A 12,847-nucleotide genomic window follows, 5' to 3' on the forward strand; every position below is an offset into this window, starting at 1 on the left:
TTGTAGCAAGATTGTGTATCCCACGTGTGAATTGTAGTTTTGTCTATTGCTCTGGGCAGGCCGGGTTCAGGACAGTTTCTGTGTGTAGTGGATTCTTAGAAAAACTATTTAACCCAAGGCTATATAGAGAACAAGAGATAAATAAGTCTGTGATAAAGTTTGGGGTCCCTTAGGAAGCTGATTGATGCCAATGTATGTGTTCGGCAACCAAGGGAGTAATCTTCTATATGATAGTATGTTCTTTAGAAAACTTTGCCATAAATACTGAATAAATGAATGAATGACTGTAGTATTATTCTAACTAATCTGGTCCTGGGTGTCTATCCAGAGAGTACATGTCTCCCTATCGAAGCAGTGTGGGGTTCTGCACAGGGGGCATTGTCCTCCGCAGAGCCGCCCATGTCCCCTAGAGCAGAAGCTGGGGCTGGGCAGCCTCTTCTCCTGCCCATCGCCTGCTCTACAGGATTTTTTAACGTTTCCTCGGCAATAAAGAGCCTGTCAATTGTGGGGCGATGGCCTTGTTTACTTCAGGATGCAGTTGTGATCTATCGGGCCCTGTCTGAGGTCATTGCTGAGCAGAAATAGATTGATCTTCTCATCTCGGTGATCGATAGCTCCGCCAGGAGGATGACTCACTGCCCTTTGCTGACAGGTTTCTCATACCTTGTAAAGGGCAGAGGGACGCATGTCAGAGGAGGTGTGTTGACACTGAATATAAACAAGCACTTTCACTGACCGATATGAATGATGTATGATGTGCATGTGGGGTGTCACGTTGGCAGGCCTCTTTTAAGAAAGACTTTTCATTCCAAAGCATCCCTGATGAAGCCACAAGGTATGTTCTCCTCTGTAATGACAAATCACGCAAAAGCAAAACTCGCAGCATCACTTTAGCTCAGAAACGTGTCCTGTGATAGATACAGACCCAGACACACAGATGCAATGTAACAGTTAACCGCCCCTGTGCGAGGGGTGACGTCAGCGCCGCGGCTCGCAGGGAGGCGGCTGTGCGGACTGACCAGCAGCCAGACTGGGAACCAGCGACGCAGCAGCGCAACATGGGCAACGCGCAGGTGGGTCTCAGGACGGGTCGGCTGTTTTCCACGGCCGGTGCTCGGCTCGCATTAGGCGGCGGGGCACTGAGCGCAGACAGCGGGCTCGCCAGATCACAGAGCAGCGCGAAGTGTATTATTAGACACTGCGGAGGGATAACCAAGATACTCGAGTGAGCGCTTTACCTGTCACCAGGGAGAATAGTCCTAAATACACACAAAATAGAGGTCTTGAACGGTTATTTGAGGCTGAAAAGATGTTAGCAAATGTCTGTTTAAAATGTTTATCTGCATACGACATATGAATATAATCCCAAGCGTATTATGTGGTAAAGTCATGTAAAAGTGAACGAAAGCGACTTGGAGAGAGGGAGAGGGAGAGGAAGAGGGAGAGGAAGGCGTTGGAGAAGCCGGACGCCGGGAGGACAGGACGAGGATTGGGGTTGAGATTATAAATGGTATAAATTATAAATTGTGTCACTCTTTGCATTGGGCTTGAATGTCGTTTTTTTTTTTTTGAACTCTCACTGCTACAATGGAGCCGACTTTTACACTCCATATCAATACTAGTTCATGCAGATGTAGATGTGAGAAACTTCACGTACACATGACCTTCTGTCTGATTAGTGCTGTACGGAATACGATACAAAGACAATAAGAGAGATTCCCCAACGTTTGTTATAATCCAGTCGTGGCAAGGATTTAAAATCGCCGTGTCGTAGGCCGGCTGTACGGCGCTGGGAGTAGTCCCGTTAGAGCAGCCGGGGAGGGGGAGGGAGGAAGCGGCTCAGTCAGGGCCTGCAGACAGCCTGGCGGGCCGACTCACCCACACACGCAGCCCAGGACAATGACCCAGCCGCCCGGCCCCCAGACAGCTTCCAGAGCAGAGTGTCTCAATGGAAAAGTGTCTCACTATTTCACAGAGGAGTTGCTTTTCAGAGCTGATTGTCCAAAGAGGTTGACAAGATGCGTTTTGGCCTGTGCATTGGGGGAATTTAAGGAACAGTAGGAGCTATATATGTATACTGCCCCGCCTGTACTGCAGCTCTTATTGAGGTGGGGCGGGAGCGGATGGGCAGTCTCAATTGACCTTCCTCTGCTGCAGGGTCAGGGGGAAGGACGGTGCCTGTGTGTGAGCATCACCTTCAACAAGTTCTGGGCTCAGTGCGCTGTCGACTGTATTTAACGCGACTAGCGGTGTTACATAACTACACTGTCCCAGAAATGTGAGCTCAGGCTCTGCACTGGACGGCCTGATCTGGATGCTGTCACTGCCCTACCATACGTTTACGAGAAATGATCCTGTGTAAAAAAAATTAAGGAATGTGGGATTTTAGCTCCTCTTTCTTTTCTCCTAGCCGACCATCGTGGAGTATCCTGACTTTGATGTCGTTGCTGACATTAAGGCGATCCGCAAAGCCTGCAAAGGGCTGGGTAAGAGCTGCCCCACATCGACACCCAGACTCGGCCTGAGACACGCAGGGCCCGAGCCAAAGCGGCAGCATAATCGTTTGTTGATAAATTAACCAACACAAATAATGTATAACCACATCCCAATATGCTGAAAGAATAATTAATAAATTGTCCCTTGTTCTTGTTCTCCTGATGTTCTTGTTCTCCTGATGTCTTAGTTTATTTGTTTTATTAATCTCGTTGTGTTTTGTGGGTGTTTGTTTTTGTGCTTAACCTCTGTCCCCTTCATGATGAGTTGCTATCTTCGTGCAAGGTTTAATGTGAGGATTGCTGTTTCCTCAGGCACCGATGAGGAGGCCATTATCGAGATCTTGGCAAACCGCTCTTGTTTCCAGCGGCTGCAGATTAAGCAGGCGTACTTTGACAAGTACGACGATGTGAGCAAACCTTCTTTTTTCACTCTTATTACAACAGACAGGGACCAGATTGTTCATGGAAAGTGCAGGAAATACGTCTGTGATCATCTGAAGGGCAGTCTCTTTCAAAAACACCTTTGACAGCACTTTGAGCAGCTTTTAGTATGAAAGGTGCAATATAAATAAAGTTATTATTAAAGGTAATTATTATTACCTTTAAACATGCAGACTATATATACTATAAATCAAGTCTGTTCTTAAAGTGTAACTTCACTGTGCTGCTGATTTTCATGTGCTTCTTTACTTGCTGATGTAATGAAACAGATCAAGGAGGCTGCTCTGCGCACTGTAAGACACACTCAGTTTAAGTTTCAGGGTTAATGATCCGGTGTGTGATAGCGGAAAATGATAAAGGTGGCAGCAGCCGTTCTCTTAGGATATACATGAGATACACGAGAGGAGACAGTCAGCACTGTGTTGAGGAACCCTGGACAGAAGGACTGTGCTGTGGAGCCAGGTACGTTGTGTGTCCAATGCTCTGACACTCCTGTGTGTCTGTGTGGGCAGGAGCTGGTGGAGGTGCTGAAGAAGGAGCTGTCGGGCAGCTTTGAGAAAGCGGTCATTGCCATGCTGGACTCGCCCGTCGTCTTCGCTGCCAAGGAGCTGAGGAGGGCCATGAAGGGCGCTGGCACGGACGAGGACGTGCTGGTGGAGATTCTCTGCACCCGAACCAATGAGGTTTGCTTCCACAATCCAGATCAGAAACGCACCAAATCAAGCACCTGGGCCCAGTCCCCTAAGCAGTCGCATATTCATTACTTGTGGTGCTTTGCCTTTAACATATTCAGTCCCAGTCCGTCACTACACTTCATAAAGGATTCTTTCTTATAATTTTCAGGAGCTAAGAGCTGTGAAGGAGGCCTACCAAGAGTGTGAGTATTCTTGTGCTGGACAACTTGCACATTCAATCTTCTGTATTCTGTAGCAATAGTGCAGGGACCTATAAGCCTGACTGATTTCCCAGCTCTCCCCTCTACACCCAGCAGCAAACTCTCTCAGAGAGGAAAAGCCAGAGCAGAGGACAGATCAGTGTATATCACTCTGCATTAGCAGAAATGACATTTCTGATTCTTCATGCTCTCCAGGGTTCCTAACAAAGTGGTAGAAGTCAGCCCTTTTATTTTGCAACATCAGTAATAAAGGGGGACAAAGCCCCTTTATGGGGGGCGCGGGAAAAGAGCTGAACGGGTAAAACGTGAAAGGGATCTAACAACTGTTGATTGCCGCCCCACTGAAATCACATTGGGTAATATTAGGTCAATGCAAAAGAAATATCTTTGAAACCACTTTTTCCACACATACATACATTAAAAACAAACTGTACTCTCCCGACTAATAAGAGTTTAAATCAGTTCTTGGTTATTGGATTATTCCATATCCAGTCATGGCCAATGAGAATAGTGGATTGTCAGATAGCAGCGTCTGTGAAAGCCGCTAATTGGTAGTTTCAGACCAAAATACACAGCATGTGAGGTGATAATTACGGTAAAATAAATACATAAGAATAACGTGCAGCTTCAAAAATGTCATCAAGTGGGAAACGAGCTTGCCAGGAGTACAATATTTTGGAAACGCATTAACATAGAAATATATATATATATATACACTCACCTAAAGGATTATTAGGAACACCATACTAATACTGTGTTTGACCCCCTTTCGCCTTCAGAACTGCCTTAATTCTACGTGGCATTGATTCAACAAGGTGCTGAAAGCATTCTTTAGAAATGTTGGCCCATATTGATAGGATAGCATCTTGCAGTTGATGGAGATTTGTGGGATGCACATCCAGGGCACGAAGCTCCCGTTCCACCACATCCCAAAGATGCTCTATTGGGTTGAGATCTGGTGACTGTGGGGGCCAGTTTAGTACAGTGAACTCATTGTCATGTTCAAGAAACCAATTTGAAATGATTCGACCTTTGTGACATGGTGCATTATCCTGCTGGAAGTAGCCATCAGAGGATGGGTACATGGTGGTCATAAAGGGATGGACATGGTCAGAAACAATGCTCAGGTAGGCCGTGGCATTTAAACGATGCCCAATTGGCACTAAGGGGCCTAAAGTGTGCCAAGAAAGCATCCCCCACACCATTACACCACCACCACCAGCCTGCACAGTGGTAACAAGGCATGATGGATCCATGTTCTCATTCTGTTTACGCCAAATTCTGACAGAAATCGAGACTCATCAGACCAGGCAACATTTTTCCAGTCTTCAACTGTCCAATTTTGGTGAGCTTGTGCAAATTGTAGCCTCTTTTTCCTATTTGTAGTGGAGATGAGTGGTACCCGGTGGGGTCTTCTGCTGTTGTAGCCCATCCGCCTCAAGGTTGTACGTGTTGTGGCTTCACAAATGCTTTGCTGCATACCTCGGTTGTAACGAGTGGTTATTTCAGTCAAAGTTGCTCTTCTATCAGCTTGAATCAGTCGGCCCATTCTCCTCTGACCTCTAGCATCAACAAGGCATTTTCGCCCACAGGACTGCCGCATACTGGATGTTTTTCCCTTTTCACACCATTCTTTGTAAACCCTAGAAATGGTTGTGCGTGAAAATCCCAGTAACTGAGCAGATTGTGAAATACTCAGACCGGCCCGTCTGGCACCAACAACCATGCCACGCTCAAAATTGCTTAAATCACCTTTCTTTCCCATTCAGACATTCAGTTTGGAGTTCAGGAGATTGTCTTGACCAGGAACACTCCCCTAAATGCATTGAAGCAACTGCCATGTGATTGGTTGGTTAGATAATTGCATTAATGAGAAATTGAACAGGTGTTCCTAATAATCCTTTAGGTGAGTGTATATATATATATATAATTAGGGATGAGACTGAATAGTTGAAAATATATATAAAATTGGTAAAATCGTATGAAATGGAATGAGGGTGTTACTGTATCTTCATGCTCATCCGTCTCATTAATTTGAATGAGCAGCACTAGATGCAGTAAGAATAGGTTCATGCAGAGAGATTCCAATGTAAATGACCAAATAAAATTGTGAAAAGTTAAATGCAAACAAGTATTAGTGTATTCATCCTTGTTAAGCATTAGGGCTTGTGTGTGAGACATGGGGGGAGGGGGGGGCGTGAGCTGTGACTCAAATGTTTTTGGGGGGGCGCCACCCAGAAAGTTTGGGAACCGCTGCTCTAAGGGGCTGAACAGTGAGTGATGATCATCCAAACAACTTGTAGAATGAAAATTCATAATCTATAATCATAAGTAAGTGTAATTGTGCTTTACATTACTACTCCCGGTCCACAGTAAGGACTGACAGTGTCTGCTGTGAGTGGATTTCACCCTGATCCTTGTGACCTGGTCTCAATTTCACTAACAATCTCAAAATACAAGCAGACCACATTACTCATTAGCTCCGAGACAAGATAACTCACTACATGTCTACAGTTTTTCAATAGCAAGTGACTTTTTCATCTATTCTTACATAACATAAAACAAACACAATAGCATCGGCAAGGCTGAGATCTGTCCTAAATCCCGAATGACTTTGGACCCAACAACAACTTCGGGGTGATCAAAGGCAGACACACAGTGACTATAGAAAGTCTACACCCTCATTCAGACTGTTCACCTTTTGCTGCCTTGTGGCCGGGAATTAAAATGCAAGAAAAAAGAAATGAAAATGTAGAAACTTAATTAAAAATAAAAACTCAAAAGACTTGGTTGGATAAGTGTCCTCCCCCTTGTTATATCAATCCTAAATTGGCTCAGGTGTAACTAATCGCCTTCAAAACCACACCAAGTTAAGTGGTCTCCTGTCTTAAATTGTAGTGATACATGATTTCAGGATAAATTCAGCAGTTCCTGTAGGTTCCCTCTGCTGGGTAGTGCAGTTTAAAGCAAAGACTGAACCATGAGCACATATGAGCTTTTAAAAGAACTCCGGGACCCAGGTCCCAAAATCCTGCATAGATCAGGCCGTCCCTCCAAACTGGATGACACCAAGAGGGCCAATGGCACCTTTGCAAGAGTTACAGGCTTGCATGGCCAAGACTGGTCAAAGTGTGCATGTGACAACAACGTCCCAAGCACTGCACAAATCTGTACTCAAGAACGATTTTGCCAAATTTGCCAATATTGCCAAATCTATGTGTGCAACTTTGGAAAGACCCATCCCAGCAGACTCACAGCTGTAATTGCTGCCAAATGTGCCTCCACCAAGTATTAACTCAGGTGTGTGGAGACTTATGATATTTCAGTTTTCTATTTGTAGTATACATTCTTTCACAATATAACCTTTTCCCCCTTAACAGTGTGGACTATGGTGTGTAGATAAGTGAAAAACATCCTCATTTATATACATAAAACTCTGAGGCACTGATGCAACAAAATGTGAAGCAGGTTCAAGTAGGTGAAGGATCTCCAAAGGCCTCTGTAATAAACCTGCTGATTCTTGACTCCAGAATCTGACTCCATTCAAATATGCAACACCAGCCGTAATGATCAGTTTAAAGGTAGTGATTCGCAATCTTGCTGCTCTCTGAACTGGAAACTGATCAAATGTGAGCCCCTGTGAAGTGCCCCCTGCCTGTGTGATCAGCCAAAACCACACGGCCATCCCTCTGTCTGCTCAGTGCAGGATGATCACAGATCTGCTATCACAGGTGTAACTGTTACCCTGTACTGTTCTGCCTTTGGCCCTGTGTCTCAGTGCTGTGCTGGCTGGACACCATGTGCGTGTGCGTGCGTGCGCGTCTGACTGTGCCCTGGTGTTACAGTGTTCGAGCGCGACCTAGAGGAGGACATTGAGGGTGACACCAGTGGCGACGTGAGGAACCTGCTCATCACCCTCTTGCAGGTGAGGCACCTGTGCTCTCCATAGCACTGCTCACCCTGTGCACACTCCACAGCGTCATGCGTGTCCTCGTGTTTCTGATGTGTGCTGTTCCCCTGGCAGGCTGACCGGGATGAAGGCTATGAAGTGAACGAGGAGCAGGCTGTAGAAGATGCCACTGAGCTGTTTGAGGTACAGACAGATATTGATGCTTCTACTGAATTAATCAGAGCAGACACTGTGCAGTGTGTTGACGCTGAGAGGGTTCTGTGTGTTTCTCTCAGGCAGGAGAGGGCCGCTTTGGCACAGATGAGTCAACCTTCAGCTTCATTCTGGCCAAGAGGAACTACCTGCAGCTGCAGGCCACCTTCAAGGTGTACGAGCAGGTATGTGTGTCTCACTCTGCACAGCAGGAGCCCCTGACGTGGGTTTAAAATAATGTCTCATAGGACACCTAGCAAAACTACTGTTAACAGTCTCAAGGAACTGCACACTGACTTAAATATTCATCCATTTACATGCACACTGAACACTCCACTCCTCTCTCTGCGCACTGAACACTGTCCACTCTTCTCTCTGCGCTCTGAACACTGTCCATTCCTCTCTCTGCGCTCTGAACACTGTCCACTCTTCTCTCTGCGCTCTGAACACTGTCCACTCTTCTCTCTGCGCTCTGAACACTGTCCATTCCTCTCTCTGCGCTCTGAACACTGTCCACTCTTCTCTCTAGCTCTCGGGGACGGACATCAAGGATGCCATTAAGAATGAAGCTTCAGGAACCCTAAGAGACTGCTACATGACTCTGGGTAAACAGTTGTCGTCTGACACTTACACTAGCTGTGCCCATCAGCTGCTGTGTGATGGTAAAGCACTGGTCTGCAGAGTATTTAACATGTTTACAAAACCCCACCTTGAACATAGACATATGCAGTCACCTCCTGCTACCGCTAGATGTCACTGTGGCCCTGCAGCCACGGAGGCAGGGCATCGAGGTTTGCCAGTCGGTGTTGTAAATGAAACGCCTCAGTGTGGCAGTCATTGTGGGAGCAATTAGGAGCGTTAGGACAGATACACACACACAACAAAAGTAACAAGGAGAACCTGTAGGGCACTTGATCATGACTCCATGGAAAATGTGATTTGATCTTTTCTTGAATATTAGACTTGTGATGTAAAACAATCACAGTGACTAAAGCAGGCATTCACAAATCATCATAACTATGACTCCCGTGCTGCCATTTGATTTATTATTTCTTTCAAAATGAGACCCAAGTTGTTATCATTCGGCTTCTGAGTGATCTGTCTGCCCAAAAATCAAATTGATCAGCTATAAATGAGGGAGCTGCCGCGGAGACGCAGAGCCCTCAGAGCTGCTGTAACCCAGTGCTGTGCTCCTCCGCAGTCAGGTGTGCCAAGAACCTGCAGCTGTACTACGCACGCCGCCTGAACAGTGCCATGAAGGGGGCGGGCACCGACGAAGACACGCTGATCCGCATCATCGTGGGCCGCTCCGAGGTGAGTGCGGCGGTGCCACCTGGACCATCGGCAGGCCTACCGAGCAATCGATTTTAACTAACAAATCCCTACGGGTAGTGAAACACCCAGCAGGCGGTTCCAGTGCTGACATGTCTCTGCGCCGTTTCAGATCGACCTGGAGACCATTAAGGACATGTACTCGGAGAAGTACGACGTGCCGCTGAGGGACGCTCTGTGCTCGGAGTGCGGTGGCGACTTCAAGAGGCTCCTGCTGCAGATCCTGCACTGAACCACAGCGCCTCCCCCTGATCAAGCCTCTAAAGTGCAGGGGGATTTTTAACAATCAAAGCCAGTGTAACTGTTAGCCAGCATGCATACGTCTTATGTAACCCTGTTTTATATGCAATTCCATCTCGCATGACACCCATCTCTAACCCATCATTAACACAGAAGTCCTGACTGTGTGCAGACATTTGAATCCGATGCAAAAATCCTTTGGGTTCTGAAAAACTAGCTCTTTTCAGTGCGTTCAAATCTAACAAAGGAAGCAGGAAGGGAAACTCGTTAAGCAGCAAGAGCAATATCCCAGAGAATCATCCTGCATTTGCCATCTGCATTCCTGTTAGTGTTACTTATTTTTACTATGGGGACCAGAACCACAACATCCTGAGATTTTTCATTTTCTAAACGTGTACTTCATACTGAAATCATTAATGTCGTCATACCCTGATCCTCGACTGCTGCTTTCTCCGACAAATCACCACATTGCAACGGGGAAGAGGGAAAGCTCATAATCACTACATTGCAAACAAAATCTAAAATGAATAAAAAAACTATTCTGAAAAGCTTTAATTACGAACATCTCTCCAGCTTTTATACAGCATCTATCTGAAGCACTCATTGGCATTTTATACAACCCTGTCGGCAGAAAGCAGATGAGCTTCAGAAGACGACATGAATCCGTCATAACTTTTGTAACCGGTGCAGTTCTGTTTCCGCACAGAGCCTCCAGTTGTCTGGGTCAGGAATATGATGGACAGGGAGCACAACACTTCAGTAAAGATCAAATCAATAAGGGACCAGCTGTCAATTGTAGTGTGTTCAGACATCATCTTTCTACTAAACAAAACACTGAACAAACCGTGATTGTGTGGCTCATTCTTTTCACTGAAAAAATTGTCTGCTTTATGGTCGTTGACTGCTGTTGTTTTTGTTGTTTTCAGTTCAGCAGCGTCCTCAGTTCTGCTTAGACAGTGTATTTTTATTGGTTATAGCTCAAATCCAGAGCAAGGAAATATTTGGATGTATGTTAAATCTCATATGTAATACCTGTTTTCCAGACTGCTCGCTCAGCTGCTCTCAGTAGGGGGCGGTCAGTCTCGGTCACATTGTCTCCTTCGGCCTCAGTGAGCATCTAGGACTGACTGTGCAGTGACAGGACAGTCTGATACTCAACCTCTACCTGTAGTGTACTGCTCTCTGCAAGGCCAGGCCACTGACAGAGAAACAATGCATTAATAATATAGATGTGTATTCATTTATAAAGATTTAATATATGCAGCTCTGTACAACTGACATCTCTTTCACACACTTCCTGTAAAATACCAGAGCCCCACCTGTCCTCCCAGTGCCTCCACAGTGGGATTATCTAGGGGGAAGGCTTCACACTAACCCTACTAATAATGTATTCATTTCACCTGCACACGAGCTGTAGTGTGAGAATAAAGTTTTGAGTCCATATGACTGACGCCTACACATTGTGTTTTAAGTGTGTGCTCCTTCTGGATTTTAATTTGCTTTTATAAATGGACTGAAACAAAATTCCTCTAATTACAGAACCATTCACAAACTTTCAGGCTAAGTCCTGATATTTGAACAATATATACAGTATATATATATATATATATATATCAAACATCATATTATATATATATATATATATATATATATATATAAACCTTGAACACACATTCTGCCTGCCAGTCTCCCTGTATATCTGCCTCTGTCAGTTCTTCCACTCCAGCAATGAGACTGGCTGTCAGTCCGCCCTGCAGCTGCTGTTCAGAGGGAGACGAACTTCCTCTCACGGGGTCTCTCTCCATGGCAATCTGTCTGTGAGTGAGTCATTGACCAATACATCAATAAACACAGAAATGTATTGGACGGCATTTAGTAGTATTAAGCATTCCTTCATTTTGACACCTAATACTGTGCAGAACATAAGTATTTGTGATTGACATTTAAAATGAGTTCAGCCAGTTCATTTTCATAAATGATTTAACAAGAACAGACTGAGTGCCAGGGCTAAGCTGGGTGTGTTTGCTATGTGGATTCCTTGTGCTCTTGCATGGGAATGAACAGCTGGGATATTTTTAATAAATATATCAAATAGATTTGCATTTTTGTAATCATAATTATTTTAATGGTTTAGCAAAGGCAAAAGTAGTGTCCAAACCATGCCCAATGGCAGGCTGTCACAGAGAGGGGCACCCTGTAGCCAAGCACAGCTAGTTGTCCCAGCAGAGACACATAATAAATAACAATAATAATAATAATAATGAGTCCAAAAGCCCTGTATACACATAGCACTGTAATTTATTATGACCTACTATCTAACAAAACTCCAGCCAAAGGAACAGACTTTATAATAATAATAATAGAAAGAAGAATAATATTTCAATCTTAATTCTCCCAACCCAGTGAGTTTGTTCTCCCTTTAAAAAGTCTTGAAGAAGTTTAATGCTCATTTGGGAGGTCTGTATTGAAAGCAAGTGTAGTGAACTATGAAGGAGCCGATGCCATTGCCCTCCTCACCCCAAGTATTATCTTCATTTGATTTTGTTTAAATGGGTTGTATGCAGCGTTTAATAATATTCCGCTGACTTAATGAGATATTGAAAATGTCAGTAGATTGCAAGATTATATAAATCGAGTGTTGCTCGACTATTGAGTGAATTGTATTGTATTGATCTTTATAGAGGTCTGGTGAGAAGCGCATGAACATTTAATTGTGTGTTAAAAACAAAGTGCTTCAATTAAACGTTTGCGCTTTCCTGTCCTGCCCCATTCTTACTGTGCTCTTGAAGGAAAAGGAGCCTGATGAACATCAATTTGTGCATTAGCATCCTGGTTTGAGGTAGTCAAACTACTTGCAGCAATTATGATACTAAACGTATGAAAAATAAGTCACGTGCAGATAGAGTATCTTTAGTTAATTATATTTTAATTATTATTCTATTCGCACAATCACTTAGGCATGTCAGAGGAAACTTTGTGCAATGACCCTGCCTTATGCACAATAGGTTGCTTGTGCTCTTGTACCTTTATCAAATGGGTTTTGCAATATATTCTCAGTAAAGCATTGACAGTATTTCGGACCACACAGAAGCCAAAATCCCCATCCTAACATAAAATTATGGCACAACATCCCCACAGAGGTGAGTTTTATTTGACTCCCTCAGTTCAGTACAGGACGCCCACACTGCTGAGTTTCATTGTTGAGCTGATACTCCGGTTGCGATGATGAAGCCTGACTAGAGACCTAATCAGCCCCGACTGTTTACAGTGAGTCATGATCGGCTGTCAGTGGGTTGTGGAGCTTCATCACTCAGGTATGTTCTGCTCTGCTATTTGCATGTC

General features: G+C 44.7%; 1 protein-coding gene across 2 annotated transcripts; it reads left to right on the plus strand.

Moving 5' to 3' along the window:
* Window positions 1-923: 923 nt before the first annotated feature.
* On the plus strand, window positions 924-10,951 carry LOC136748361 (annexin A13). 2 transcript variants are annotated; one of them, XM_066702040.1, is made up of 11 exons: window positions 924-1,073; window positions 2,411-2,486; window positions 2,808-2,902; window positions 3,449-3,619; window positions 3,780-3,813; window positions 7,677-7,756; window positions 7,856-7,924; window positions 8,017-8,118; window positions 8,463-8,538; window positions 9,135-9,247; window positions 9,378-10,951. In XM_066702040.1, exons 1-11 carry the CDS (start codon window positions 1,059-1,061, stop codon window positions 9,495-9,497), a joined length of 951 nt encoding a protein of 316 aa, XP_066558137.1. In that variant the 5' UTR covers window positions 924-1,058; the 3' UTR covers window positions 9,498-10,951. The 2 variants fall into 2 exon arrangements, with proteins under 2 accessions (XP_066558137.1, XP_066558138.1); XM_066702041.1 differs by lacking the exon at window positions 924-1,073 and adding an exon at window positions 1,492-1,510.
* Window positions 10,952-12,847: the final 1,896 nt, after the last annotated feature.

This window comes from Amia ocellicauda, chromosome 4 (genome assembly GCF_036373705.1).
Source record: "Amia ocellicauda isolate fAmiCal2 chromosome 4, fAmiCal2.hap1, whole genome shotgun sequence".
Taxonomy (NCBI): domain Eukaryota; kingdom Metazoa; phylum Chordata; class Actinopteri; order Amiiformes; family Amiidae; genus Amia; species Amia ocellicauda.